We start from the raw sequence: 27,858 nt of genomic DNA on the forward strand, positions 1-27,858 counted from the left end.
CGACGTTGATTGGGTTTGCCAGAGCATATATATATATATTGTGCCACGTATCGATATTCTCTCGTTGCAGAGAGAGAGAGAGAGAGAGAGAGAGCTAGCTCCAAACTTTTGTCTTATCATCTCCATTCTCTCGTCAAAATTGTTAATAACAAAAAACCGTTTACTCTTTTTCTTTCCCAGCGTCGTCCGGTGTTTTTGACTCTTGAGCATACGGCTTTCTCGTGTATATAAATATATATGTATATCAACTACCTTGATATGGTAGCATTAAGAAACCGAAATATTGATAATCTTGATATCCTCCTCCGGCTTCTCCTTGTACACTTTGGTATTCTCAATCTTATGCACAACGTCCATGCCTGCAATTGCGCGCCCGAAAATCGTATGCTTGTTATCGAGCCACGGCTGACACGACGAGAATTAATTAGCTTGTCATATTCATCACAATTTCGAACACATTGAAGGTAAGGGATGGAGGGAGGGAGGAGGGTGTATATATATTTGTAAAAAAAAATGAACTTACCGTCTTCTCCGTTGTAATAAAAAACTGACTTCCGTTTGAATTAGGTCCCGCATTCGCCATGCTAACTGTATACGGCTTGTCGTGCTTGAGGTTGGAAAACTCATCTGCGAATTCCTTGCCCCAGATGCTTTCGCCGCCCGTGCCGTCGCCCAGGGGATCACCCGTTTGGATCATGAATTTGCGGATGACGCGGTGGAAAATGACGTTGTTGTAGTAGCCGTTGCGGGCATGAGTGACAAAGTTCTCCACGGCTTTGGGGGCCGCATCGGGGAAGAGGCGGATCGTGATGTCGCCATAAGTTGTGTGCAAGGTAGCTGTTGTACCGGTTGCTGCGAGAGCCTTTTCGTCGTTCTTCTTGTTCGCGTTTGCGGTGCGCGGCTTTTCGTTTTGCACGTCGCGGACGGACTTGGAGACGGTCGAGTCGTTGGTGTACATGTAAAAGCGGACTTTGCCGGATCCTGTAGATACCAGCATGGCATCTCGGGCTTCGGCTTCTTGTAGCAGCGGGTTCTCACTTGCTGCCATTTCGACTGTGACGACTCCTTTCTTCTCGGGTTGGCCTTGGTAGAGACATAGCCATAGTGGGCGGATCGACTCTTCTTGGCCGTAGAGCTTGACGAGCTTGTTGGTCACCGTGTTGATGACTTTTACGCCGTACATGCTGCCGTAGAGAATGAAATTGCTCGTCTCATCGAAAATGACATTCATGCGGCTTCGCACCCACGGCTGGTCAAGTTCTCTCTCGATGCCTATTCTTCGCCCAAACTCCATGTCTTCGAGATGCTGAACCGCAGTCCCAGCCTGTTGCATGCTCGTCATCGTTTCAATGGATTCGTCATAGGTTCGGTGCAGCTTTCCCGACGCAAAGTCAAACACGCGGATCTTGCGGTCAGGAAACGAAAATGTAGCAAATTGCTTGCCAGTGGGCGAAACGGTGAGCGAAGAAGGGACGCATTTGGACTTTTTGAACTCAAACAGACTTGTCGAGCTCTTCAAAGACCACACATTGTCTGGTTTCTCATAGTTTCCATTTGGTCTCCAGTACTCCACCATACCGCCTTGGTCCACGCTCACTACGCAGTCGTAGTCGTTGTTGTACGCCATGAGACTTACAGGCGCTCTATGCACACTTTTCAAGACATGTAGCGGCTCCGGATTCTCACCCCTGCCATCGTATATACGGATCCAGCTGTTCTCTTCCGAGCTGACAGCTAGTTGGGGGAAGCTTGCGCCTCGGCCATGCAGCCAGCAAACAGCCAGAGGAGCATAATCCAAGGTCAACATAGCTAGCAGGTCGAATGTGACGACGTCAAAGATCTTGATAGTCTTGTCCGCGCCAGCAGTCGCAAAGCTGCGACCGTCTGCGCTCACGTTGACAGACTTGATCTCACCACTATGGGCGCGAAACTCTTTAACAAACTCGATGCCTCCAAAGACCTTTTTCCAAAACTTAACAACGCCATCGATGGAGCTGGTGATGAGAAAGTCGGTGTGGGGAGTAAATGTGGTGAAGCACAGTTGTTCGCGGTGCATGAGTGATTTGGAGTAGCGGGTTGCGCCAGGCAGCGCAGCAACGTAGAGCTTTTCATAAGGCAGTTTGCGTTTCTTCTTTTTCGGCGCAGAGGAAGGAAGGGCGGGCCCAAAGTCGTCGTCGTCGGAAGATGTATCATCTACAGAATACAGTGTTAGAGAAAGTTGCGCGCATACAACACGGGCTGATGGTACCTTCGTGAGCCTGCACTGCAGATTCCTTTGCAGATATGCTGCTTTCGGCCTCCATTTCGGCGCGAGAGCGCTTTGGCTTAGTTGGCGACTGCGACCCGTCCATGTCTATTGTGTTGTAGGAAAATGCCGTTGGCGTGTTTACCCAACATCTTCTCACATACTCGACGGCCGGGGCTGCATTTCGCTAGAGCGCGCTGTCACGTGCGTTACTATGGCCGGTCTTAAATTCTAAGCTAATGAACATACGTCACCCAGGAACACCACGTGATAACGTATGTAGAGTCAAACAGAATTTGGGCAGTTTATTTATTAATATTGCCATGTCATCGTCCCGTACTATCGTACATGATGCCCATCGCTCTACCCTCATCACGGCCGTAATGTGATTAGCATCACAATCTACAACTTCTGGTAATCTAGCTTGCCCTCGAGCTTCTTTGACTCGGCCATCTTCCGGACTGCTTTGTTGAAATCGTCCTGGTTGATTGAGTCTCGGTAGTCCTTGATAGCGAAGAGACCGCTGGAAAATGTTAGCACCTATTGTCTCTATTTCTCTAGTTCAAGCAAGAGTACTTACGCTTCTGTTACGACGTTGCGCAAATCGGCACCGTTGAATCCATCGCTCATCTTGACAATGCTCTCAAAGTCAATCTCACCATCTGTGACAACACTTCCAGAGTGGATCTTCAGAATCTCCAGACGTCCAACTTCGTTTGGCAGGGGAATCTCGAGCTTGCGGTCAAGACGTCCAGCACGCAATAAGGCGGGGTCGAGGGTATCTGGTCGATTGGTTGCCATGATGATCTTGGTCTGACCAAGGTAATCGAAACCATCCAGCTGGTTCAGTAGCTCCATGAGGGTTCGCTGAATCTCACGATCTGCTGATGTACCTTCAGAGAAACGTCGACCACCAATGGCGTCAATCTCGTCCATGAAGATGATGCAGGGTTCGTGCTCCTTTGCGTAGCCAAACATTTCACGGATCAAACGCGCCGACTCGCCAATGTACTTGTCGACAATGGCCGACGAAACAACCTTGAGGAAGTTGGTCTCCAGACTGCTCGCCACGGCACGGGCCAGCAGCGTCTTTCCGGTACCTGGGGGTCCGTAGAGCAGCACACCCTTTGGCGGCTTGATGCCTACTCGCAGGAATAGCTCGGGGTTCTTGAGTGGCAGCTCAATGACTTCACGGAGCTCGCGAATCTGCTCATTCAGACCACCAATTCCACCAAAACTGACCTGGCCGGGGTCTTCCAACGACATGTTGTAGACGAGGGGATCGACTTCGCGGGGCAGCATGCGCATTATGGTAAGGGTTGTCATGTCGAGGGCAACGCGTGTTCCCTGTTTGAGCTTGGCCTTATCGACCTTTGACCGGCATCCGACTACATAGCGGGGGCCGGATGATGCCTTGACAATGACTGCAGACGCCGGATTAGCATTTGAGAGTGGCGGAGTCTTTGATACAACGTACATCGCTCCTCATCCAACTGCTTGAGCACCTCGCCTATTATCTGACCAACACTCTGCAGCGCCTTGATGTTCTCCTCCGATACGTCAAAGTCATGCTGTAGACCTTTTATCTCTAGTCGCAACGCCTTGAGCTTGGCCTCCCACTCTCTTGACTCGAGGAGCTTGGACTTGTAGGCTTCAAGCGCATGCTCGCGTTCTTGGTCGCCACTGCCACTCATGGTGGGCTGTGTATGTCTGTGGGTGGGTGGTGGATAAGTGAAGGGCGGTGCTGCGTAGATGGATAATGGCTGGGTTTGCTGCAGCGGGTGCCTCTTCCTGAGGGTAACGGCCGGACGGGGGGATTAGTTCGATCTGGGGAATAGGAACCGAGGAGGGGCGGGAAAGCAAAGGTGATTTGTAACAAACGACGATGATGGCGGTGATGGAGTCGATGATGTGCCCCAACGCGGCGGCGGAATGAGCGCGCTCAAGGTGCACGTGCGCCAAGACCTCCGCGGCGGTGGCAGCTCCCATCCCAGTCGGCGTTGGAAAAAAAGTTGGCCGACCATTTTTCAGGTCGCATCTGGAATCCACCAAGGGCCTCTGTCGCTCACAACCACGACCTTGCCATCATGTCCTCCTCCTTCTTCACCACCCCCGCTTCGCAGCGGAAACGGAAGCGATCCGAAGCTACATCCAGCGCTCCCAAGAGGCGCAACACCGACGCCAATGCCCGCCGCGCCCAGCGAGAAGACTCTATCAGCGGCAGCGACGCCTCCGACGACGAGGGCGGACCCGTCTTTGACGATGACAATGACAGTGACGAGACTTCCGAAGACGAGAATGAGACAGCCGCCGAAAAGCGCCTCCGACTGGCAGAGCGTTATCTGGAAAACATCCGTAGCGAGGTCGAGCAAGAGGTGGGCTTCGACGCTGAGCAGATTGACAAGGACCTCATCGCAGAAAGACTTAAGGAGGACGTCGCAGAGGGCAAGGGAAAGATCTACCGCTCCATAGCCGACGAATTGGACTTTGAGCGCGCATCGCATGCTGCTGGCTACTCGGGCCTGCAAAAGGCGATAACAGGCTGTGCCGTCAAGCTGCCGTATGCGTGGACTGTCAGCAAAGACCTTGTCGTAGAAAAGTGGGAGATTGCCGACCCGAAATCGTACGCGCCAGATGCCTCTCGTCCAACCAACATCACGCCGCGTAGAACTCCCAAACGACTCCTCTGGCGCAAAGGAAACAAGAACAAGAAGGGCGATAGGGCCTACCTTGGCCACACTGGCGAGATTGTGTCCATTGCTATATCGGATTCTGGAAAATATCTGGCTACTGGCGACATGCATGCCCGACTAATTATTTGGGATGCCGGTACTCTCACGCCCCGCCATTTGTTCACTCGCCATCGTGATGCTGTCCTTTCGCTTTCGTTTCGACGAGGTACTGACCAACTGTTTTCGGGTGGAGCAGATCGTGCCGTCATTGTGTGGAGTGCTCCAGAGTCTGCATACATTGAGACACTTGTGGGACACCAAGACGCTGTCATTGGAGTTGCTGGTGGACTGGAGATCAATCAAGAGACGTGTGTTAGTGTCGGTGCTCGAGACCGCACTGCCCGTCTATGGAGAGTTGTCGAGGAGAACCAGTTGGTATTCCATGGTGGTGGCACAGCAAGACAAAAGGGCATGGATAAGCTGCGCAAAGGCCGCTTTGGCAAGAATGTTGACGGAGAAGATGCAAAGGATGGAATGGCCAACGGCACACACCCCAACGATGACGATACGCCCATTGCTTACGCAGAAGGTTCTATTGACTGTGTTGGCCTCCTTGATGCCAGCTTGTTTGTTACAGCTTCTGATAATGGCGCCCTCTCGTTGTGGTCAGTCACCAGGAAGAAGCCTCTTTTCACCTACCCGCTTACGCATGGCCGTGATCCACCACTTGCGGCAGAAGAAATGTCGGCTAATCACGACGCCATCACTTCGGTCAAACCAGGACCGCGTTTACCAAGATACGTTACCGCGCTCGCTACGGTGCCGTTTGCCAATCTTGTCCTTACAGCGAGCTGGGATGGCTGGATACGTGCTTGGAAAATCACCGACGACAAAAGGAGTATTGAGCCGATTGGAAAGGTGGGACGTGTCCCTCTCGATGAGGATGCAACAATGGACGGCAATAGTGACGATAGTCCAATTCTGATTCGAGGCATCGTCAACGGACTCTCAATACAGGAACGAGGCGACCGGGGCAAAGACGGGTTATGCATTGTAGCAGCAGTAGGCAAGGAGCCAAGACTAGCAAGATGGATGTCCGGTAAAGTCAAAAACGGCATCTACGTTTTCGAAGTGCCGCGGAAAAGCCTGATTAATGGCACGGCTGATGAAGAAGACGAAGATGAGGATGGAGAAGAAGAAGAATCGTAATCCCGGGGGCAAAAAAAGCATCTTTTTGCATTTTCAGGGCGTTCTTCTTTTCTGTACAATTCGCATTTTCCTTCCATATCTAGATACCAAATCTGAAATTCTGCACTCCATGGAGGCCAGATTAAACCCAGCTTTTCGGTTTTGCGTCTATGAAGAGCTATATACTAGTTTCTCGATATTGTCCATATGGAAGGCCCCATCTAGCATATCTGCTCGCAATTCCAGTTCTCCAAAGTAATTTGGGCCCGTACTATGCTTGAACCCTAGTTTCTCAAACAGCGCCAGACTACGCTTGTTGTCTTTGTCGATTTTGACGCGTAGGTAGCGCAAGCTTGCTCTTTTTTGCTTGTCTTGTGTTGTGTATTCTGTGAGGAGAGCGGGCAGGGAGGAAGAAATGTACCACATGAATGCCTGGAGTGCTTCGTGTGCAAGGCCTTTCCCTCGAGCCGATGGTTGGGCGATCATGATTTCTAGTTCGCCGACTATGATGTCTTCAGTGTTTTTCTTCTCTTCATTCTGTACGTTATCTTCATCGTCGTCGTCATAAGGATACAAAAAGAGGTTCTAAGCGTTTTCACGTGTTACTTATACAAACTTGTTTTTAAGCGTGATGCCATTGACTTACAACATCTCCAATCATGCACTCAGGCGCATCTTGCTTTCCAGGTACAATGTGCTTCTTCTCAGCCCATGCGGAGTGGTCTGGTGCGGTGCAGATGATGAAGGTCAATTTATCGACGTCTTGTCGCCAAGACTCTTGCATTGAGTATTCTTCTGGCAGCGTGAGGGGCTCGGATGCTGTGAGCTTTTGTAGGTCCTGGATACTTTGATTAAACTATTGCTTTTTTAAGAGAGAGTATGGGGTCGGAGGATGGAGGCAGGGATAATGTACTTCGTCTTGCATCCATTGGTGGTAGGTTAGGACGTGATGCGAGCAGTATGGCACCAGGAGAAGGCGCGGGGTAAGGATGCCTAGGACAGGTTTAGTACTTGAGAGAAATAAAAACATAGATGATCAGATTTCATACACTCATTTTCATTCAACTTCATTATTGTGGTGTTGAGTGACGAATTTTTGCAGTGATTGGAAATGAGGTTGAAATGGAAAAATAATCTGTTTGTCACGCGCACAACACAATATTGCTATCGCACTCCTATGTTGTATTAGCCAAATATCAATATCGCCTTAGAAGCATCTTTATTTTCAGAAAATATCAATAATATTACACCTCAAATAAAACCACAGATTTGATACGTGAAATGGCACTGACGAATATGTATCGAACCTGATGGGGTTAGGCGAGAGACGGCAGATGGTCCGGCTCGAACGGGTCATCGGTCTGACTTGTAACCTCATCATAACAGACCCAACACTTGATTTCTTACACGCGTCCGCTTTTCGGAAAAACATTGAATCAACTCTGAAAGAGAAGGAGAAATCAGCAGGGAAAAGAATTTTCAGCTAGCAACATCCCTAGGATCGTACCGCGACTTTCCAGAACCCCGTTAAACCATTCTCCTCGGATCCCCCAACTAAACCCACCACATTCAAAACAGCAATAGTTTTTCCTTTGCAATGGATCCCCCTCACATCCTCATAACAGGCGGCAGCGGTTTCCTAGGCACCAGCATAATCTCAGCCCTACTCAACACGACAAAATACACAATAACCGCCCTCGACATCTCCCTCCCACCCCTCGGCACCCAAACCTTCAGCTCCAACCCACGCGTGCGCTACACACGCTGCGACATCCTGGATGTCCCCTCTATTTCCAAAGTGTTCGCAGAAACCAAGCCTACAGCCGTAATCCACACGGCCGGCATCTTTCACGTGGGCACAAGGCGGTACAGCATGAAAGACCGCGACGCCGTGTTTAAAGTGAACGTAGAGGGCACACGGAACGTGCTAGATGCGAGTAAAGAGCACGGCGTCAAGGCATTTGTGTACACGAGCAGTATCACCGTGCTCTGTGATGATTTGTCGCGGGATTTCAAGAATGCAGATGAGACGTGGCCGTTGGGAAAGACGGATACGAGTTACGGGCAGAGTAAGGTATGTTCAATATCCCTCCCTCTTGTTCCCCCAGATTTTCTTCTTCTTCTTCTTTCCCCGCCATTTCTTACCAATCAACAACCAAACACTCACAAATCCCCTCTCCCCCCCCAAAAAGGCCCTCGCAGAATCCCTCGTCTTAACCTCAAACTCCCCCTCCTTCGCAACCACCTCGTTACGTTCAGCCCCCATTTTCGGCCCCACAGACCGCATCTGCATCCCCACGATACATGCGTGCATCAACGCAGGCCAAACCCCTTTTATCCTCGGTTCCGGGACAAACCTGCAAGATTACGTCTATGTCGACAACGTTGCGCACGCGCACGTGCTGGCGGTGGAGAATCTGCTGTTGACCAACACTACTTCGCGCACGGCGGCGGGGGAAGCCATGTTTATTTCGAATGATGAGCCGGTTACGGCGCGGGCGCTGTGTTTGGCTGTTTGGCGCGAGTTCGGTCATGTGCCAAAGTTTGAGGTGCGGTTGCCGGTGACGTTGGCGCGCTGGATGGGGATTGCGGCCGAGTGGACGGCGTGGGCGGCGGGGCAAGAGGCGAGTTTGAGTCGTGGCATGGTGAGCGAAGGGTGTAGAGATTGCTATGTTTCTGTTGAAAAGGCGAAGCAATTGATTGGGTATGAGGTGCAGGTTGGGTTGGAGGAGGGGATCAAGATTAGTTGTCGTGAGTATAGGGAGAGGCTTGAGGCGAGGAAGAGGCCGTCGGTGTGGAGTTGATGTCTTCGTTCTTTTGCTCGATGCCATATGGTTGGACATGCTAACTACATTTATAGCGATTATATCATCTAACCACAGGCCTATATATCTGTATTCAGATTTAATATCAAAATTTTTTCTTCATTGTCCAACAGTCTGGCATTGTTTCGCTCAGCAGCTCGAGATTGCTCACTTTACACTTCTCTAAGAACCATCAATCCTTCAGTCTAAACCATGATACTCAACAATGAACATATACAACAGATATCACGAGTCTCATAACCACATGTTCGTTCAGCAAACCGACTTCCATCATTTCATCTAATGTACGTCCAGCCCGCCTCACAATACGCCCCTGGACTATCCTAGTTGATGACCTCTTCGTTCTCTTCAATAATCTCTTCCACAATCTCCTCAATCTCCTCCTGGTGACCATCCTCTGCCTGTCCAGGAGTCTCTCCCTTAAGGAATGCCAGTTCCAGGTCTGCACCTTCTTCGCGGAGTCGCTGGGTGACCTGTTCCCTCCACTCATGCCACTCTTGCAGCATCTCGCGACGCGCCTCCACAACAGCCTTGTTGGCTGAGCTCTTCTTGGCAAGATCTTGTTCGTCAAAGATCTTGGAGTAGTTGCGCAGGTTCTTGCGGATCTCAGCTTGCTCTTCCTTGGAGAGCAGTGTCGGGGGTCGTGGGCGCCAGAGAAGTTGCTTGAAACCTTCGATGGCTTCTTCCCGGAGAAGTTGGCCTTTGAAGTCATACAGGTGGTAACCGTTTTCCATCTAGTAGAGAATTAGCAAAGTAAAAAACAATAATCGAATCACTATACGTACACGGTGACGGAAGGCGCTAGCAACGGTAGCGACATAACGACCTGTAGGATCCCACTCAATATCTGTGACACCATAGTGCTCTGCAGTATCCATGAGCTGCAGGTTGGCGTTGACCTCCTTGTCACCCTTCTCAGACTCGTCCTTGGGCTTGTCGAAGCTCATGTCCCAGAATTCGAGCTCGAAAGATTGCTGCGATTGAAGAGCAGCGACAACAACAAATCGTCCCTTAGGCGACCAGTAGATGGCGTTGCTATTCTTCTTGTCAATGGTTCGGATGTGGCGGAAGTTTCCAACGGCTCCTCCCTTTAGCTTTTCAGTGGCGAAGAAGGAAACAGCAGTCTTGGGGCCAACGGCAGCACCTTGAATAACCTCGCCAGTAGTGATGAGCACGAAACGGTTGCCCTTGGGTTCCCAAGCAAAGTTGATGACAGTGTCCTTGATAGAATCGACAACCTCGACTGGTACGCCCTTTTCACGAACGCGGAAGATTTCCAAGTTTGTTGCAAGCGACTTCTTGGACTTGGAGTGGCGGTCAACCTTGACGCAGACATAGGCGGCTTCTGATTGCCAGTGTAGCTTGGCGTCAGAAACGTTGAAGAGGTTACGGGTACGCACAACCTCCTTGGATGGGATTGACATGAGTCCGACCTTGGCGGGGTTGCTGCCGAGTTCAGGAGTCCAGTAGCAGAAAAGTTGTTCGTAGGTCTTGATTCCGTCTCTGCGCGGGGTAGCGGGAGCCCACTCAAAGTCCATAACACCCTCAATCTTGATTGATGTCTTGTCGAGTAGGTTCATGCGGGGAAGCTCGTAGATGGAGATGGATTGGCCCTGGGTCATGCGTGCAACATACTTGTCGTCGGAAGACCACTTGAAGGTAGGCCACTGTAGCTTCTTCTTGATGGGGTTGCCTTCACCATCGGTGCCACCAGGGACATCAATGGTAGCAAAAGAACGCAGGGGCTTGCCAGTGGCAATATCCCAGATGATGTAGTTTTTGCCATCCTCCTCGAGCGAGAGAGATGGGACGGGGTGATTCTCGTCGACCTGGAGTGGGCGGTGCGACCAAGTGGTGAGGTAGTTCTCACCAGGCGAGAAGTCGACAAGGTTGACACCGGGATGCGCGAATCGTTTTTGCCTGCTCCATGACTTGCCTCCCCACAGTTGCACACCCTGGGCGTGCATAGAAGTGAGGTAAGTACCCTGTGGTGACCACTGAATAAACGACTCTGTCCAGTTCTCACGGTCAACAACCTGCTCGGGCTGATCTTCCTTCTCGTTCCAGTAAACACCGACCCTCTCCTGGCGGTACATGGCAATTTGGTCGCGGCTGTCCTCGTCTGCGAGCCACCACCTCAGGTGCTCTTTTTGCTCGAACGGAGGAATCTCGGGTGGGTGGTATTCTTCGTCAATACGGCCCTCCTTGCCGTAGCGGTCGATGTCGGTGAGTTTGTTCACGGCCATGGTGTGCTTCTTGTCGAGTGGAGTGCCGTGGAGCTGCTTGACTGCTGCAACAGCCTCGGCGGGCGCGCTGTATTCGACAAAGGCATATCTGTGTCGTCGTCAGTGCCTTGGTCACCGTCTGCGAATGTGTGTGGTGCGCATGTCGAAATCAACGTACCCCTCCGTCTTGCCCGACTCGTTTACGGGCATATGTACACCATCATCCTTGACCTTGCCCACGCTATTCAGTTTGCGCAGCACGAACTTGATCAGCTTGCCCTTGCTGTCATCGGGCACCACTGGCAGTCCATCAATTACGACAAAGGCATCAAGCCCCTCATCTAGCCGGACCTGGAACTGTTCTTCAATGTCGGTAAAGTCGATTTGGCTCTCGTCGAATTCATCGTCGCCGTCCATGGGCAGATTCGAGTATGCCGACGCCATGATTGCTGCCTGTGCGTGCGTGTCGATGGCGGTAATAATGTGCCTGCGGGGGTGAGACTTTGGCGACTTGACGGTAATTTTGGTGCGCGCTAGTGGGGGTGGTCGCACGGGCCTCTTTACATACATCGACTTGATAGTCATTAGGATAGTACAGATTCAGACAACCAACCAGTCTGCGGCATGCTACGCAACGCATTTCAAATACAAAAAACGAGAACAGTTGCATAAAAATCGATTTCTGCATATCCAAAGGCAGAGGTAACATGCCTAATCCAATACCACTAAATGGCCTTCGTCGTTTCTCTGCGTCTATCCGCACTCGCACCTTAGCCGGTTGACGCCCATCGCACAAAACCGCATGCCACCCAAGGAAGGTATACACTAGAAGATCACAAACACATGAGCATCGGCTATCCTTGTAAGCCGCGCTTACCTTCAGCTGCATCTAGGTTTGGACTCTTGACCAACCTTCCACTTGCAGACACCCGCTTCTGCATTCGCGTTTCCCGCTCTCGCGCTCTCTCTGATGGTGAGCTACCATTCCCGGCTTGGATTGGTGGTAGAGGTGGAATCTTTTCTGCACTGGAAGACGCCTGGTTGTTTGCCATGGGCGCAGGGAGCTTACCTGCACGCTGGTCCGCCTTGAAGTCAAGGTATGCTCGTGCTGAGTGACCTAGCGGGATAGGAGCGGGCGTCATGGGCAACTCTGAGCCATTCTGCAAAAGTAATTCTGCCACAGGGAAAGCTTTCCGTGAGGCTTGTGCTGTGCCTGGTCGCGGAGGTATGCCCGGCGAGGTCGCTGGTGATGCCGACGCCGATGGCGATGCTGGGTCCGCTGCTGCAAGTGCTAGAAACACAACATGAGTACCTCGCGACCGATCACGCGCATTGGGGTTGGCCCGCAGTGCCAGTGCATAGAGCACATTCTGGATGTCGTTCTTCTTAACAGATGCCAATAGCGTCTCCTCTGGATTCGCATAATGTGACATGTTTGGCGATATTGGCGCTACAAACGCTCGTTCCGCGTACTTTGATGTAATAAAATGAAGTCTCTGCTCGCGCGTTGACATTGGCCCCGGTTTCTTCCCAGGGTCTAGCTTGGCTTCCCAGATGGAGTTGCTGATGCGGTTACCAACTTTGAGGAGTATCTCGATGATATCGGGAGTGAAGGAAGTGACGTCCAGTGTCAAGGAGCGCACCTTTGTAATATGTGTGCCCAACGACCGATGAATGCCGCTGCATTCGATGCAGATGACAATACCGAGATTAATAGACACCCAGTCGACCTTGATCTCGGTGCCACAGTCCGCACACACTCTGTTGCTGGCATCTGCGTCGCGCACTTGCTTCAGCAACTTTCCATCGTCGCCAGGCGTCTCATCTCGGCGATAGCCGCCAGGCCGATCGCCGACTGTGGCATGTCGAGCAGGGGCCTTGGAGCTGTAATTATTGCGGTGGCTCGACATGGAAGGGCTTTTGCCAGTGAGTACTGATGCAATATCTCGATGGGTTTGCCCAGGCAGCGAATCAGTCGACGGCCTATCAGATTGCCCTGCAGACTCGACAGCTGTTTGCAAAGCGTTGTTGACAGCGTTGATCCAGGACTTCATGTCGTCTTCATTGGTAGCCTGATACACTCTGGTGTACTGCGGAGTAATGACTTCGAAGCAAAACCGACGGTCAGCGTTACGTGCTTCGCGCACTGAGGCCATTCGAAGATCAATAGGGTCCATGTGCAGTTCTAAGCTCTGTTTCCAGTTTGTGTATTCTGAAAGCTTGCCTTGATCAAGGACAATCCAGAACCTGAGCATATCAGTATGGTTTCGACTTTGTGATGACACGATACACGGAGACTCACTTGTGCCAGGCTTGTTTGTTCAAACCCTTTGGATCCACATGACTTCCGGGTCTGCTGAGCGCCCAAAGAAGACCCTGTTTACGGCCTGTGCCCGAGCCGGCCTCGACCATGGCAGCGAGGTCCTTTTCTTCCAGATCTCTGATTCCCTTGAACTTGTCCGGCTGTGTCGTGTTCATTGCCAAAGTGGTCTTGCTGGCCTCTGGGCTTTGTGGTAGTGCTATAGACGAAGGAATACTTGTAGATGTGGCGGCCATGGGAGAGGCCACCGTACTCTGAAATATAGGAGCGATGCTGCTCTTTCGGCCAGGCAGTGATTCCGGTTCGGATCTTGACATTGACCTCGACACAGTTGCAGTGGACGCTGCTGGTGATGTGATTGACTGGTTTGGTACATCGTCGAAAGTTTTCTTGATTGTTTCAAGGGCGCGTCTTTTTTCTTCTCTTTCGGTCCTCTGAATCTGAAACTCTTTGTCTGCCTCTTTTACTTCACAAGTCAACGCTTCGAGATGGGGCAGCATGGTCTCAATCTTCTTGGCGGTCTCGAGGTAACGCTTAGCCTGGGCGTCTGCGTATCGGGTCAGGTGGGAAAGAACTTCTTGGTCTTTCCTGCCTCCATGTAAATCTTGCATAAATGAAGAATAGTCGAAGCGCTTCAGCTCAAAGTTGCGTCTCTTTGCGAGATATTTGGAGTCGGTCTCGGCGCGCTTCTTCTCCTTCAAAGTGTCTTGCCGCTGACCAAGATAGCGGCCGAGATATTGGTAGTAGTCTTTGCTCTCCTCCTCAAAATCCTTGCGCTTCGTCTCGGCCTGCTTGATATCAATGTTGTAAAGTTTGTAGATGGGATCAATAATGAGCTTCTGGATATTAGTCGCATTCGACTTTTCATACACCAAGATTTCCTTTGCAATCTTGTCAAAATAATGATCAATGGCAGGCTGGACAGCGTTGGCGTTGGACGACGACGCTTCTCGCAGTGCATCCATGAGATCAGACATGGCATTGTTGCACCCGACCTGGGCTTCCATGGCAGCCTCTGCGCGCTTCAGGACCTTTTTCCACCGCGTGCGCATGTTGCCAGTCTTTTGCTCGAGCGACTTCATCGTGGCACGGAATAGCGGCCCATCATCGGTTTGGCTGAGATCCTCGCCCGGGCGGGAGACGTCAAGTTTGACGGGCACATTTCCACTCGATGCTGTAGTCGCCTGGCTGGGTACCAAACCCAGACTGTGCTCTGGTATGGGCTCGCAAATGGGCGATCTCGGGGGAGGAGCTTCCCATTCTTTATCTTCGCCAGCCGAGTCGCTGACCCGAGACTCTATGGATTGGGAAGAAGGTACGCGAAGGCGGGGCGGAACACCAAGTTCCATGCGCGGGGTGGGCGACTTGGGGCTCTGGACCTGGCGTGACGTGTCTGTAGTCGTCAGCAGATGCTCGTATGCGCGAGGTCTGGGGGAAATTCCAGTACTTTGGACCCAAAAGGAAAAGTTTGCTAGTGTCTCGAGTCGGTGTGCTCGCTGATCGTATTCGACAAACTTGGAAAATGTCAGTTTTTGTAGGCATGAGGAGGAGCGGGTATATACAGACACTACAGCTGGTGCGCCAGCCCCCGCCGCGGGATTCTGAGGGCTTTGGAGGGGTCCACTTCCACGACCATTGGAACTGGACGGAGGCATGTCCGCCCGTTGAGTAGTCACCGACAAGCTCCACCTGGGGGTTCTTGTGGAGGTTTGGGTTTGCGTGGAACTCGCGCGTGACGAGGTTGTCAAGGTCCTTTGAGCTCGAGGCGAAGAGAAAGGTCAGGCCGTTGATGTTTGTGTCGACGAGGCCCGAGGGGGTGATTGCGGAATTAGTGTTGACATTGTATATGCTGGGCACGGCTAGGTGCTGGCGGAGGACAAAGGTGAAGTTGAAGGTGAGCTCTTCGTCGTTGGTCAGGCGAAGGAGCAAGGCTGGGGGGCTGTCGCTGGAGGGGACTGCCTCTGGGTCCTGTAGGGAGAGGGGAGTTTAGCAGAGAGATGGTGGTGGTCAGGCAGGGAGCGTACCTGGATGTACTCGATTACACTGTCGTCGCCAAAGTCGCGGCGCGCAGTGTAGCGCGTGGCGGGGAAGGCATTGGGGGCAACGTTCAGCAGCGTGCGGTTGCGGCCATTGGTGATGTTGAGCGAAGCGACCGAGACTGCGGGCGGTTAGCTGGAGCCTGGCTTAGGCGACAGGACGAGAAGAGAAGAGAAGAGAAGAGGAGAGGAGAGGAGAGAAGGGCATACATCTGGTCTGGTCGCGCAGATACAGGGCGCCTGCATCGCCGGCTTTGCTGTGGACAGCGCCCATGGCGGCGAGGAGGTTGTGGTGATGCGCGGGCGCATTCCTCTGGCGCCGGGAGGAATATGGGGTATAGCGCTATTGGGATGATTAGAGGGGCCGGCTCAGGGCTGCGACCGTGACTTGGAGTGCTGGCCAGGGCTGCGATGCTAGCAGAGGCACGGCAGGCGGGCGACACAGGTCTTGGTGTGACCACGATGGCTGACCCTCTGTCTTTGTCTCTGTCTCGAAAACTAACTCCAGGCCGGGCGGGGGAGGGCAAACGGTCATGCAGCCATGCAGGAACGCCCAGGTGGTGAAACAGTTTGGACACGGCCCTGGCCTCTTCTTGTCAGGATGCCATCCATGCCATGCGTCCGAGTGCCTGCGATCCACGCCCTGCATCTACCCACCAATCAGAACCCCCGTCTTTCCGCTGCCAGTCTGCCAGTCTGCCGTCATCGAGTCTTGGGCCTTACTAGACGCCTGCTATTGCGAAAAACATTATTTTATTGTTAGTGCAGTGTAGACTTCACCACCACGCCTCCACGTGCTCCCTGACCCGTCTTCTGGTCTCGACACCATGGCCATGCGCTTCCCCCCGCTGCGCCACGCCCTGCGCCAGCCCCTCGCCAGCCCCCGCGCCACACAGCGCCGCTGGGCACGTGTGCAGGATGTGCGCTTTCTGGTCACCCACGACACCCAGGAGCGGGTACTGGCAAAGTACCGCGACAAGCTCGAGTCAAAGGCCCGCGAAAAGGGCCTCCGCGACCTCAATGAGCTGAAGGAGCAGTACAAGGACCGGATAGAGGAATTGAGGAAGCAGGCCATTGTGCCTGGTGCGACGGGACCTCTGACCCCTCCACCAGAGCAGCAGCAGCAGCAGCAGCAGCAGCGACAAACACAAAATACCCCTCCACCATCAAGGCCAGACGGCCCACAGACATCGTCGCCTCCTCCTCCTCCTCCTCCTCCTCCACCACCCCGCGCTGGAGCTGGCTCCCCTACCGCCCCGCCTCCGGGCGTCCAGACGCTCAATTCCTTCCTCGCCGTCGACAAAATCAAAGAGAACACGCGAGAAGAGATAGAAGCCCTCTGGCGCATGCGCCATGCAAACAACCCACAGGGCATCCACTTTGCCGTCCCAGCAAGCACCTTCTCCAATCTCCTCAGCAGCGCAAAGCAGCATCCTTCCTTCGTCCTCCCCATCCCCCGCGAGATGCCCGCCGACCCTGACGCCGCTCCTGACGCCCAGGGCCAGATGCAGCAGGCCGTCGAGCTGCACTACCTGCAGTTTGCCCACCCCCACGACCACACAACAACCCTCATGTTCACCACGCTCGCCGAGTTCAAGCTGCGCGGCGAGTTCGCCAGCCCCCACACCACCGTCACCTTTCACCAGGAGCTCGCCGGCAGCCACAACCTCGTCCTCGGCCAGGGCCTGGTCGTCGAGAAGCGCGGCGTTAGTCTCGACGACGCCCGGTGGCTCATCATGTGCATGCAAAAGTTCTATGTCCAGACGGACGAGGGAAAAGGAAGGAGCGAGCTGCTCGACATGTTCACCAGAGGCGACAGTGCTTTCAAGGTCGAGCGTCTGATTGACGAGGCCGAAAAGGTATTGTAGTGTATTATATGTAAATGTACCGTGTATAACATCGTCATCGTCATCATCAAGCAACCCATTGTATTGTACATTTGGTCTATCATCCCCGCAGCGGCAATACGTGCTGCACCAAACACGCCTGTCTGCACAGCGGGCATTCTGGCTTTTCCCTCGCCCAGTCTCCAATACATGTCCAGCAAAAGACATGGCCACACGTAGTCACACTCGGGTCCTTCATCTCCTCCAAGCACAGTGTGCACTTCCTGTTACCTCCTCCAATCCACTCCATTGTCTCCTCATCCCCAAGTTCGTACCGCGGCTTATCTGTCGGCGGCGTATGCGTCCACTTTTGCACGTCCGACGCTGCAGCCGTGGGCACAGCCGGCGTAGCAGCATCGAATAAGAGCGCATTGTTGCCGCTGTACGCATTTGGATCCAGCGACACTTCTGCGCCTCCACCCACAATCGCCGATGTGCCATGCGGATGACCACTCCCACCCGCCGCTGCTGCTGCCGTGGACGACGCTGTAACCGTATTGTGCAAGTGCAGATAAGCCTGCACCGCCATCTGCAGCACCAGTAGTACACCAAGCACCTCGTACCCAGCGCGATTATCTCCCTCAGCCACCTGCCGTGTGAAAATATACCTGAGTCCCCATAACCGCTTCGAAAGATGGTAGTAGCTCCCCGAAAAATAAAACGTCGCAAGCGACACCGCATACACCGGCGACGGCGACGTAATCGTATCCAGATTCTGCAGTATATAACTCTGCACCCGCATCCCCAGCGGCCTCCTTACTTGCACCTTCTCGCCTTTCTCTTGCGCACCCATCTGTGCCCGCGCCTGCTGTCGCGCATACCATCTCAGATTCGCCTCGAGCTTCGCACGTATCCTGCGCCTAAACGCTGGCAACGCCCTCCCTAGCACATATGGCCCCAGTATACACGCGACAATGTATCCTGCTCGCCTTCCCAGCGCAGGTAAGCGGCCTGTTTCGCTTTCCACCTGCACAATGTCTGTATATTCTTCGCCCAGCGTGCGGTTGCCGATTAGCGTCGTGAGACCGAGGTAGAGTAGCTCGCCTATTACGCGTGTCTCGGAGAGGTACGTGTGCGCGGTACGCGCGCCGTAGAGTTTGCGGAGGAGGGAGGAGAGGTGCTCGAGGAGGACGCCGGAGAAGTAGGCGTCTTTTTGGTGCGAGCGGATTATGTCGGGCGAGGCGGCGAAGGGGTAGGCGAAGGGGGGTGAGGGCGCCATTGTTTATTGTTGTATACGATTGTGCGCGATGAGTGTATTAAAGGAACGACGATGGGCGCGTCGTTTGTCGTTGTAGTGTAGGGCAGAGGGTGCGTTTACATGGTGTGTTATTGATGCATGGGGGCTCCGGGGCACGAGTGACATGCTACCTCGGCCTGTGCCTGACGGGTAAAGCTCGGGCCTCGCGTTTACCGTCATCTTGGCCTGTGATACAACGCCATCGCCTCAACTGTACACATGTAGTCAGTACGTCAACTCGTGATATGCTCTTAGAAATAGCAAAGCAAGAATGAAGAATCTATCACATGTCCGCATTGAAGTATTCTTAGCTATCCAATTTTCACTTCACCCTACATATTTAGACCCATATACCCTGCTACCCAAGATACCTTTCATAAATCCAACCCATTTATTTAAAAAACATCCCTTTCTTAGCGACAGGCTTCTTCTCCTCCCTCCTCCGTATTCTTGCATGATACTCAGCAACAATCTCCCTCGCACCATGCAAATCCTCTTCTGACAACCAGTCACGACTATCCTCATACCCCTCCCACTTGACCAGGTAATACGTCTTATTCCCGTCTTGATAATGTTCTTCAATAGTCTCGACCACGTATTCGTCTACAGCTTCATCGTCGCCATCTGCCTTGCCGTTTTCGTCTTCCATGATAGAATCCGTAGTTATGTGTATAGTGTCGCTGCTGAATCCGCCTTTGTGTAAAGATGGAGATGGATGTTTAGCATTAGCGGAGGCCGACGGTGCATATGCGGGAATCGAGTCGTCAGAGTCGGATCCAAACATGGGTGATCCCAGTGCGGGTAGATTGGTGGGTGGTATTGGCGCAATATCCTCGATAACAATGGGACTCGAGTTTGCGTCTACGACAGAGGAGCGGTCCGAGAAGAGGGCTGCTGAGAATGCTTCCATCGGTATTTGCGGAGGTGACGGTGCTGATGTATCCTGGTCTGAGTCCGGGTTTCCGATTCTCAGTCTTTTGATACGATGCCAGTTTTCGTCTAGTCCGCGGTCCTGTTGCGCAATGGGTGTAGGTACATCTTCTGCTTCATCCTCTTGGGTGTGGTAGGTGATTGGAATAGAAAGTCTTCTTGTAACAGGTGGCAGTGGCAGAGCGCTATTGGCAAAAAATGCCGAGCGCATCAGACCTGGCGATGATTGGGTTTGTGCCTCCGAATCTTGGTCCTCTTCATCATCGGTTTCTGGAATTACTGGAGATATATTCTGGGTTACTTGGTCCAGAAAGACAGTAGAATGGCCAGATTGCTCGCCCAAATCATCGTGACGCATAGCCAGGCCTCGACCTCTGCCTTGACCTCTGCCACGTCTCCCTGGAGGCCTGACTCTTGTCCGCGTCGGTACATCTGAAGGTAACCCTAGTCCACTGAGCATCCGGCTTCCTGTTCCAGTAGTCTTGGCCCCTCTTGCATTCTTTTCTACCTGCCGGCGCGCCAGCTCGTCAATTTCTGCTTGTACCGCAATAGCCTCTGCCTCTGCCTCGAGTCTAAACTGCTCATTTTCAAATCGTTCCAGTTCGGCGGAAGAGACATAGTGCAATATGCAACTGAGGTCTACCTCTTCTGTGACTCTCTGTTCCTCACTGTCGCCGGTACGTGTGATTTGAACAACGTAGTAATTTCTTACTACCGCGCCCTCAGTCTGTCGGCGATCAAGAATTCGCGTTTGTGCGTGTGGTATCGGGCAGTCGTCGGATGGTTGTGAGGTAACTACGGCAGGTTCTTTACGGATACGCCATAGCTGCTCATAAATCTCTGGACCCGGTTTGTATGATTCCCATTCCCACTATAAAAACAATAAGCGGCTTTCTAGGCGTCTGCGCTAACATCACGTACCAGCTCCGACTTTCTTCTACCGCGTCCTCTGCCACGTCCGCGTCCGCGACCGCCCCGAGAGACTCTCAGCGCCATTGCGACTGTCGAGTGGAATGCGACAGCTTGTGTAGCGACGTGTCATTGTGTAAGAGACATGAAGGGTAAAGGTAAAGGTACGTCTATCGTATTTGAATGCTGAGGTAACCTCTTAATTATGCAAGAAGCCTTATTGACGTATCTGGTTTAGCGCCTGTTTAGTACTAGATTGATGCAACCATCCAATCAACATGAGTATTATACTACGATCCCGTTGTGACAGGCAAATCGAAATGAAGAAGGAAAATGGAGGGTGCGACAAGGCCACGTAATGCTAAAAGTAAATATAACCGTCAGCTGCTTTGACTACACTTTTGCCCTCCAGTCCCAGCCCACAAGAGATATCCTCGTAGCCACAAGCAAACTCCCCCCAACGAAGAACGACATGGCCGCCCAAACGTTTGCATATGTATAGTCGCCGTTGTTCATCTGAATGAGCGCACCGGCTAGCGGCGGACCTGTCAGACTCGACATACTCACAATGGTAAAAGCCATGCCCATTCGCACACCCGTTTTCTTCAGATCCATCTCGCGGCTCAGATTTCCAATGACAGCAGGCCATAATGCTTGAATGACGGCACTTCCGCTGCCATATATAGCTGCAAAGACATACAATGTGCCAATAGACTTAATTCCGATCCATGCCAGCATCATGATGCCGCAGATAAAGGCAAAGGGAATCAGCACATTCAGTCCCCCAATCTTATCGGCATAGTACGTGGGCAGTATCCGAAAGAGAAATCCCATGGCAACCTGCACAAGGAGCAAGTTGATACTTTGTTGATAGCTGACCCCCAGGACGTTGCGCGCATAGCTCCCGATGTAGAAGAAGGAAAAGTACAAGCCCCAGAAACTGAAGAAAGCAGCAGCGCAGTACAGAGTATAGGGCAGCTCTTTGAAACTCGCCCAGTCAACCAGTGGACCACTTTTCCTCGGCGGAAGCCGCGTACGATACAGAGCAATCGCCGTAATGTTCACAACGAGCATGATGAAGCCGATGATGCGGATGGTCCACGCGAAGCCCATGCTAGGCAGGCATTGCTGCACAATGATTGGGAAAATTACACCACCAGTGCAAGAGCCCAGTGCTGTGAACCCCAGTGCAAAGGCGCGGCGTTTAACAAAGTACGTGGATACCAGAGCCATGGAAGGACAGAATTGCAAGCCGTTTGCGATACCTAGGCAGACACCTTGGGAGAGGAAGATCTGCCATGCGCTCTTACATTGCGCCAGAGTGAATATACCGACCAACTGGAAACAACTTCCGGCGATGTAGACGGGGCGAAAGAGACCAGCATCAGTGGCGCGACCAGTAAAAGTGCCAAGGAAGAAGAGGAGAAAGACTTGTAGGGAACCAATCCATGATATTGTTGACGGCTCGATGCCAAGCGTCTTTTCGTAGTAGGTCTGGTATACGCCGAACGAAGTGAAGAAACCAAACGTCGTTAAGATAGTCAGGTGAGTGCAAAACACTTGGATCCAGGCTCTAACACCGCCATCAGGAGCTGGACCGGGGTCAAAAGATGCTGCAGATCGGCGTGACAGCACTCGTGCAAGAGCAGGTTGGTTAGGCTTCTCAGATGGTCGATATGCACTTGGAGGCTCGGCTTCTTCTTGAGGCAAAGCTTTTTCGATACCGGCATTGAAGTTGGTAGGGTCCGCTGCCTCATTGCCCATTTCTGCGTCGATGTGTCGAGTCGTCATGATTCTTGACCATTGGAGTTGGCGTTCCAGGCCGAAGATTGAAGATGAGGGCGTAACTTTACGTTTAGAAAACTCATATCAATGGCGAATTCCGGGAATAATGTTACTTAATAAACAAATGGATTACGACCGCTGCTTGTATTCAACCAAACGCCGGCCCGACGTGCATGTGGGGCAATAACCTCGTGTTGCTCAAAGAGGGTGGGGTCGGCGGTTTTTCCGACAATCAAAAGCGACGCGCGCATGACTTAATCATGTTCAATAGACTTATTACTAACGTACCTATATCTGTTTGTGCACTGCTTACACTGCGTGACTTCTCTGCTGTGTATATGTACTTTACATTGAATTTTAGCATTACACGGCATCTTCTCTTACCGTATCGTACACCGCTTATGAGCACCTTTACGGTCCTTTACGAGTCAGTGATCTCAAGGGTTCGCATCAATTCCGCTCTTGAACTCCCTCCACCTGGAGCTCCGGGGACTTAATAGCGCCCTTCTCACAGACCCAAAGATAATGAGTCTGAGAAGTACACGATGCTACCGCTGTTGTAGAGCTTTCACTAAACTCATAACCAGTGAAGACTACATCGACTTTAGCTGACGAAGGTCGATTTGTATGCCAATCGCGATAACAGAATGAATTATCAAGATATCCAAGATGCGCTAGAATTTGCCATGGCCATTTTACTTACTATTTATCCTTGACAGTGACAGCGTGACCTTGATTAGCGCATCGAGTTTCTGCAGGCATTCACATCGAAAAAAGCTATCTAGCTGTCACTCATTCGATCAGCCTTTCTGATACTGCTTGGAGGCAGTGCTTTGCCATCTCGAGATCGCATAACAGATCTGATATCTGTGCCTTCCAATCGGTTCCTTATCGCAATGTGCTACCCCTCTTGAATCCTCCACCGGTGAGAGATGACGTCGCACCCGCATATCCCACCTCCATCATTTACATAGAATATCAATAAGAAACCGGTACTGAGAAGCTGTGTTTCTCGCATATAACTGCACTGCCGTTTTAGAATAATTTAGCTTTTAGCACTCAATCTTCACTTATAGTGATCAGGTATCTTCCATAACACATCCTTCGTAATGGGTAACAACACGTCATCAGTTGGCTCGGATACGGCGTCACAAACAGATACTGGAAACCGTAATAACACAAATTGCACAGAGTGCAAGGACTGTATGTGAAGCAACTGATTGTCATACTAGCAGACTGAGAGCTGATCCCGCGTCATGTATACTAGGTCAGAACTGTACAGATTGCAGAAGTAAGTCATTTCCTGACTATCATACTTGCGTTATGTCACACATGTTCACGGATAATGTATTTCATCTACCTTATCGTATCCAATTCCCATCTTGTTTTGGATCGTTTCAAGCATGTTGCTTGCGTGCCCAAACGAGTCTTTTGACAGCAAAACAGATTGCACCTCGTCTCGCAACTGCACGGACTGTGAAGATTGTACAGATTGTCGGAATTGTACAAGTTGTACCGACTGTACAGGGTGAGTTTAGACTAGACCACAAGACGAGAACTAGCGCATCTCAGTGGTTTGAAACAGGAGGCTGACGGGTTTAGCTGCTCCAACTGTACTGATTGTAGCGGATTGAAGGATGCGCGCAACCAAACGGGCGTGCATGAATAACGAAAGCTGTATCAGTCTTGAAAACGAAGAAATGAGTTGCTCTGATCAGAATTGTTGTGATGTAACAAACCCAGCATGTCGCATGTTAAAGGATAGAAATAGTGACGAAGAAGGTGATAGACGGCAAAGAATGAATGCTTGACCTGCAAAATCTGTTAACTCACTTCAGGCAGCTTGCCAAATCTACTAATCTGTGATTTTCTCAAAACCAACAGCCAATTTTCTCATCTCTACCTTTCGCACAATGACTGTACAAAACCAATTCACTACTATGTATAGACCACCAAAACTCTCAAATCCCATACCGATGCCTTTTTCATCAGACATTGTAAATCAATCCCCGTATGTCTCAATTCACAATGTCCACTCTCTCCATACACATCGCCACATCAATCATCGTTTATTTTCCTATATAAGCCCTGCCTTGCAGTCCTGAAAATTCACTCCACATCTCAAACAAGCAATCACACTCATCTTACCACCTCACCATGCAAGCCATCAAAAAAATGTTGCCAAAGAGCAACCGGGCTCAACCTACCCCGCCGCCCAAGAAACACATCTGTCAAGTCCCCAAACCCCTCCGCGTCGGCTTCCTCCTCGAGAGTTTCGACAACCCCGATCTCCCTCTTATTATCCTCCGCCCACCCACTCCCATGTGGGAAATGTACAATGTCGAAGAACGCCTGTTCGAGCGCTCAGGCGACAAGTTCATGTTGAAGAGGAGCAAAATGCGCGCGAATCTTAGGCAAGAGGGGAAGAAGATGCTGCCGGTGCCGGTGCCGAAGCTTGAGGACTTGCTGATGTGCGGGGGTGAGAACGGAAATGAGGAAGTGGAAGCAGATAGTGAAGGGTTGGGTGCGGAGTGGGAGGTTGATTATCGGGCGTACATGGCAGGGATGGATCTGGTCGGGTAGAAGGCAATGTTGAGGTGAGTTGTTTTACTTTGATTTCCTTTCTGGTAGTATCTCCTTGGGAATGAATAGATTTTGGGAATGTTCCTTTCTTCTGGTTGGAAATTTAAGCGATCATGTTGTGCTGATTAATTTTTGTGCTTCGCCCGCTCAGACGCTACTGGGTGTGAATGTGCTGGTTGTGTGGATGCTGTGGAAGCGCGTTGTGCATTTATTTTACACCTCTTAGCCTTCCGTATACTGTTTGACAACTTTAAGCGTTTGGATATCGTACATGTGGTTGCTCATCATGTTGAAGTAGCGATGAAAAGAGTTCAGTTCATTTTTGCGCTTGTCCAGCCTTGCGTCGCCTCAATGTAGCAGTGCCTTCGGCCTTGAGTGCATATCAGCAGCGGGAGAAATTTGTGACCTATCTATTGTTTCGATAATCTGAGATGCTCTGATCATCTGACATCCTATCGAAATCATCTGGTTTGTAACTGTTTTCGTCCATTCTGACTTGAATCATGGCGTCACCTTCTCCAAGCCTTCCCTCACCATCAGATACGGCCTTGCTCATAAGTTTGCGATCCCTTGTACCCAAATTAACTGGATTCAACAACAATCTACTGATCGGGATTAAAATCACAAAGAAAAGACGTACACAGGCCTCAGACGACATTCCGTCGAAGCTGCCAGCCGATCCAATAAAGTCGCTACAACCATCCAGCGACCACATATTCACTTACTTCCAATAAAGAGCTAAAAGAAAAGATGGCGCCACCTGCGTGCTCCTTCTTTGGGGTTCTGAAGACCCAGAAAGATTCACAAACTGGGATGTGGTGGATGTTCCAACCACCAACATTGAAAGTGAAGATGAGACTTTCGCTAAATTGGCTAAACGATGTGCCAAGACACGTGGATTTTTGTGGAGATGGTTCTCCTGGCCAAAGTTCAATGGACTTATCTCTTCAAAGAGCAGTGGATTGCGAGAAGCTTGTGTCTAGGGACCTGCCCGCAAAACCCCTGAGATCTAGAGTGCAGTCACATCTTGTGACGCCTGCACTAGCCCGAGTCATTCGGAACAAACTCAATACCTCTCATCTCGAACATGCGATGGAAAATTGAAAGCAGCAGCATGGGACCTCGTCTCTTCAACAAAACTATACATCTAGAGTACCCAATTAGTTGATATTATCCATAGAGAGCTCAGTTTTACAGGAAATTGATGCGAGGTAGATAATCTGTGGACAAGTTTGACAGAAGTGCGTAACTAGCAAAAAGCAACTCTAAGCGAATTCCATGCCGCGCACTAACGACCATCGGCCGCTCCGTCCGCTTGCGAGCCAGACTAATAGCAGTTATTGTAAACGCCCAACGCATTGATGTTCAGGGCCTCATGTTATGTTATTTTGATTGCATAGTATCTTTGTTAACACTTATAATGAGCTATTGCGCCCATTCTTTCCTCTTCTTTATGCTCGTGCTCTCGAGTATCTTTATAGTCTTTACATTCAGTCTATGGTTCTAATTTATATAAGCCAGTAATTCTCATATTCAAAATGCTCTTGTCACTCTTTTGGTTAGTTGCAATCTGCGCTACTTTTCGTCTCTCTTTTGGTGCCCCTGCGCCTATCGTCACTTCTCGAACCTCAACTTCTTGTACCAAGTCTCTACAATCTACCTCCTCCTCACCAACAAGCTCGGGCTACTCTTATAGCAATGTGCCTAGTAGTACGCCCTCTATATCACCAACCCCTTACTCATCCTTATATGTCTACCCAATTTCCACCGGCACATCCACGTTTCTTCAGCTGTATACACCAATGAACAGTGCGACTCCAGTTGACAGTACGACACCAATTGAGACACCTACGCCAATTGACTCGCCAACACCAATGGACAGTCCGGCACCAATTGAGACTCCCACTCCTATCGAGACACCCACTCCTCCGCCCGTTCTCTGCAATGTCGTTAATCCTAGAATACTCACCGTGACAACCCCACGCAATATTCGCATGGGGAGCGGCGCTCCATATGATCCCAAGCTCTGTCAATCCTTCTGTCGCAGCCTGGGTACCTGCGCCAGCTATGGAGTCGCCGGGTCATTGTGCGAGTTACACGCTCTCCCTGTTGCGCAGATTGTATGGACTGGCAATTCTGATGAGCCGAGAACAAATGCTGTGTATATATTCTACGATATAATGTGTGCATAAGGGCTAGATTAATCCTATTCGCATTTGCACGACAGCACCGCGAGGACCTAGTGCCACCTCACGCGTCGCTTTTGTACAAGACTGCTGTCCATTCCGTTCAAATATCATGATAAAATGTTGTGTCCTTCGGATCTCCCATCGTCATTATTGCATAGCTTCTTCAGACGTAACGCCTAGTATAGAACCTTATTCATTTCCGTAACTACCGTACTCTAGAGATTTAGATCTAGTTTGCATATTCACATAGTAACTAACTATATCACTTTATATCTTCTAAGCGTGTTATCTAAGTGCTCTTTAGATAAGCAATAGTCCTAGCGCTAAGGGTAGCGTTAAGTTTCTATATTCTTTACTATGATTTCTTTAAGAAGTTTACTAAGATATGTTGTCTCTTAGAACATTAATTAATATTAATTATAGACACTTCCTTAACTATAACATGGAGTAGAGTATTCTAGTTAATGCAGACATTATATTATACAAATCTTGGATGAGAAGAGATTTCAAATACACCAACTAGATAAGATGAGCTCTCGTTCTAGTCACTGAAGCTAGGGCCTATAGATTTCCGAAAGGAAGAAGGGATGGTGTAAGTACTTGAGTTAAGTATAGCGATCTACACCTCCAATTTTGAGTTATTATTTCCAAGATGACGATTATGATTGTCGTTTTCCTCGGCGCCGTTATCGTTGTGATTGTCATAATAGGATATTTCGGTGTTGAAATAACAATACTGCACTGCGAATGGCAAAAGAGTCAATGGCTTGAAAATCCACTTTACTTCGCTATAACTAGGATTCACTAATAGCAGTGAGACAAGGACTC

General features: G+C 50.9%; 13 protein-coding genes across 13 annotated transcripts; 5 read left to right on the forward strand and 8 right to left on the reverse strand.

Annotated features, from left to right (window-relative positions):
• Positions 1–267: 267 nt before the first annotated feature.
• On the reverse strand, positions 268–2,351 carry COCSADRAFT_173607 (uncharacterized protein; the record flags this gene model as incomplete). Its single annotated transcript, XM_007704319.1, has 3 exons — positions 268–405; positions 524–2,193; positions 2,249–2,351. The coding sequence occupies 3 exons, from the start codon at positions 2,349–2,351 to the stop codon at positions 268–270; spliced, it is 1,911 nt and encodes a 636-aa protein (XP_007702509.1).
• A 189-nt stretch (positions 2,352–2,540) lies between these two features.
• COCSADRAFT_39001 (uncharacterized protein) lies at positions 2,541–4,159 on the reverse strand. The gene is made up of 3 exons (XM_007703978.1): positions 3,723–4,159; positions 2,826–3,669; positions 2,541–2,768 (listed from the first exon to the last, which is right to left on the reverse strand). Exons 1-3 carry the CDS (start codon positions 3,937–3,939, stop codon positions 2,648–2,650), a joined length of 1,182 nt encoding a protein of 393 aa, XP_007702168.1. The 5' UTR covers positions 3,940–4,159; the 3' UTR covers positions 2,541–2,647.
• Positions 4,160–4,295: 136 nt separating this feature from the next.
• On the forward strand, positions 4,296–6,384 carry COCSADRAFT_39002 (uncharacterized protein). The gene has a single exon (XM_007703979.1). The coding sequence runs from the start codon at positions 4,333–4,335 to the stop codon at positions 6,124–6,126; it is 1,794 nt and encodes a 597-aa protein (XP_007702169.1). The 5' UTR covers positions 4,296–4,332; the 3' UTR covers positions 6,127–6,384.
• A 1,318-nt stretch (positions 6,385–7,702) lies between these two features.
• Positions 7,703–8,909, forward strand: COCSADRAFT_162726 (uncharacterized protein; the record flags this gene model as incomplete). The annotated part of the gene is made up of 2 exons (XM_007704320.1): positions 7,703–8,179; positions 8,298–8,909. The coding sequence occupies 2 exons, from the start codon at positions 7,703–7,705 to the stop codon at positions 8,907–8,909; spliced, it is 1,089 nt and encodes a 362-aa protein (XP_007702510.1).
• Positions 8,910–9,253: 344 nt separating this feature from the next.
• COCSADRAFT_95303 (uncharacterized protein) lies at positions 9,254–11,599 on the reverse strand (the record flags this gene model as incomplete). Its single annotated transcript, XM_007704321.1, has 3 exons — positions 9,254–9,664; positions 9,716–11,264; positions 11,334–11,599. The coding sequence occupies 3 exons, from the start codon at positions 11,597–11,599 to the stop codon at positions 9,254–9,256; spliced, it is 2,226 nt and encodes a 741-aa protein (XP_007702511.1).
• Positions 11,600–11,696: 97 nt separating this feature from the next.
• Positions 11,697–16,092, reverse strand: COCSADRAFT_39004 (uncharacterized protein). Its single transcript, XM_007703980.1, has 6 exons — positions 15,722–16,092; positions 15,500–15,633; positions 15,042–15,443; positions 14,923–14,989; positions 13,458–14,868; positions 11,697–13,402 (listed from the first exon to the last, which is right to left on the reverse strand). The coding sequence occupies exons 1-6, from the start codon at positions 15,783–15,785 to the stop codon at positions 12,010–12,012; spliced, it is 3,471 nt and encodes a 1,156-aa protein (XP_007702170.1). The 5' UTR covers positions 15,786–16,092; the 3' UTR covers positions 11,697–12,009.
• Positions 16,093–16,252: 160 nt separating this feature from the next.
• On the forward strand, positions 16,253–17,419 carry COCSADRAFT_229425 (uncharacterized protein). The gene has a single exon (XM_007704322.1). The coding sequence runs from the start codon at positions 16,339–16,341 to the stop codon at positions 17,377–17,379; it is 1,041 nt and encodes a 346-aa protein (XP_007702512.1). The 5' UTR covers positions 16,253–16,338; the 3' UTR covers positions 17,380–17,419.
• Positions 17,419–18,820, reverse strand: COCSADRAFT_229422 (uncharacterized protein). The gene has a single exon (XM_007704323.1). It carries the CDS (start codon positions 18,614–18,616, stop codon positions 17,459–17,461), a length of 1,158 nt encoding a protein of 385 aa, XP_007702513.1. The 5' UTR covers positions 18,617–18,820; the 3' UTR covers positions 17,419–17,458.
• Positions 18,821–19,025: 205 nt separating this feature from the next.
• Positions 19,026–20,560, reverse strand: COCSADRAFT_173615 (uncharacterized protein; the record flags this gene model as incomplete). Its single annotated transcript, XM_007704324.1, has 2 exons — positions 19,026–20,435; positions 20,486–20,560. The coding sequence occupies 2 exons, from the start codon at positions 20,558–20,560 to the stop codon at positions 19,026–19,028; spliced, it is 1,485 nt and encodes a 494-aa protein (XP_007702514.1).
• Positions 20,561–20,710: 150 nt separating this feature from the next.
• On the reverse strand, positions 20,711–22,305 carry COCSADRAFT_39010 (uncharacterized protein). Its single transcript, XM_007703981.1, has one exon. The coding sequence runs from the start codon at positions 22,262–22,264 to the stop codon at positions 20,867–20,869; it is 1,398 nt and encodes a 465-aa protein (XP_007702171.1). The 5' UTR covers positions 22,265–22,305; the 3' UTR covers positions 20,711–20,866.
• Positions 22,306–24,433: 2,128 nt separating this feature from the next.
• COCSADRAFT_173617 (uncharacterized protein) lies at positions 24,434–24,841 on the forward strand (the record flags this gene model as incomplete). The annotated part of the gene is made up of 1 exon (XM_007704325.1): positions 24,434–24,841. The coding sequence occupies one exon, from the start codon at positions 24,434–24,436 to the stop codon at positions 24,839–24,841; it is 408 nt and encodes a 135-aa protein (XP_007702515.1).
• Positions 24,842–25,223: 382 nt separating this feature from the next.
• On the reverse strand, positions 25,224–25,563 carry COCSADRAFT_229443 (uncharacterized protein). Its single transcript, XM_007704326.1, has one exon. It carries the CDS (start codon positions 25,554–25,556, stop codon positions 25,248–25,250), a length of 309 nt encoding a protein of 102 aa, XP_007702516.1. The 5' UTR covers positions 25,557–25,563; the 3' UTR covers positions 25,224–25,247.
• An 816-nt stretch (positions 25,564–26,379) lies between these two features.
• Positions 26,380–27,033, forward strand: COCSADRAFT_343918 (uncharacterized protein; the record flags this gene model as incomplete). The annotated part of the gene is made up of 1 exon (XM_007704327.1): positions 26,380–27,033. The coding sequence occupies one exon, from the start codon at positions 26,380–26,382 to the stop codon at positions 27,031–27,033; it is 654 nt and encodes a 217-aa protein (XP_007702517.1).
• Between the last annotated feature and the right edge of the window lie 825 nt (positions 27,034–27,858).

The sequence above is a fragment of the Bipolaris sorokiniana genome (assembly GCF_000338995.1).
Source record: "Bipolaris sorokiniana ND90Pr unplaced genomic scaffold COCSAscaffold_11, whole genome shotgun sequence".
In the NCBI taxonomy this organism is placed as follows: domain Eukaryota; kingdom Fungi; phylum Ascomycota; class Dothideomycetes; order Pleosporales; family Pleosporaceae; genus Bipolaris; species Bipolaris sorokiniana.

What these genes read in the sequence shown, in the direction of transcription:
- COCSADRAFT_39001 (XM_007703978.1), bottom strand. Translation starts at nt 3,939, where the DNA reads ATGAGTGGCAGTGGCGACCAAGAACGCGAGCATGCGCTTGAAGCCTAC. An exon ending in GCAGTTGGATGAGGAGCGAT is followed by an intron (nt 3,670 to 3,722) that starts GTACGTTGTATC and finishes CGGCGTCTGCAG; the next exon opens with TCATTGTCAAGGCATCATCC. An exon ending in CGCAACGTCGTAACAGAAGC is followed by an intron (nt 2,769 to 2,825) that starts GTAAGTACTCTT and finishes AACATTTTCCAG; the next exon opens with CGGTCTCTTCGCTATCAAGG.
- COCSADRAFT_229422 (XM_007704323.1), bottom strand. Translation starts at nt 18,616, where the DNA reads ATGGCGCCCTCACCCCCCTTCGCCTACCCCTTCGCCGCCTCGCCCGAC.
- COCSADRAFT_39004 (XM_007703980.1), bottom strand. Translation starts at nt 15,785, where the DNA reads ATGGGCGCTGTCCACAGCAAAGCCGGCGATGCAGGCGCCCTGTATCTG. An exon ending in TCTGCGCGACCAGACCAGAT is followed by an intron (nt 15,634 to 15,721) that starts GTATGCCCTTCT and finishes AACCGCCCGCAG; the next exon opens with TCTCGGTCGCTTCGCTCAAC. An exon ending in GTGTAATCGAGTACATCCAG is followed by an intron (nt 15,444 to 15,499) that starts GTACGCTCCCTG and finishes CTCTCCCTACAG; the next exon opens with GACCCAGAGGCAGTCCCCTC.
- COCSADRAFT_229425 (XM_007704322.1), top strand. Translation starts at nt 16,339, where the DNA reads ATGGCCATGCGCTTCCCCCCGCTGCGCCACGCCCTGCGCCAGCCCCTC.
- COCSADRAFT_39010 (XM_007703981.1), bottom strand. Translation starts at nt 22,264, where the DNA reads ATGACGACTCGACACATCGACGCAGAAATGGGCAATGAGGCAGCGGAC.
- COCSADRAFT_39002 (XM_007703979.1), top strand. Translation starts at nt 4,333, where the DNA reads ATGTCCTCCTCCTTCTTCACCACCCCCGCTTCGCAGCGGAAACGGAAG.
- COCSADRAFT_229443 (XM_007704326.1), bottom strand. Translation starts at nt 25,556, where the DNA reads ATGTGGTCGCTGGATGGTTGTAGCGACTTTATTGGATCGGCTGGCAGC.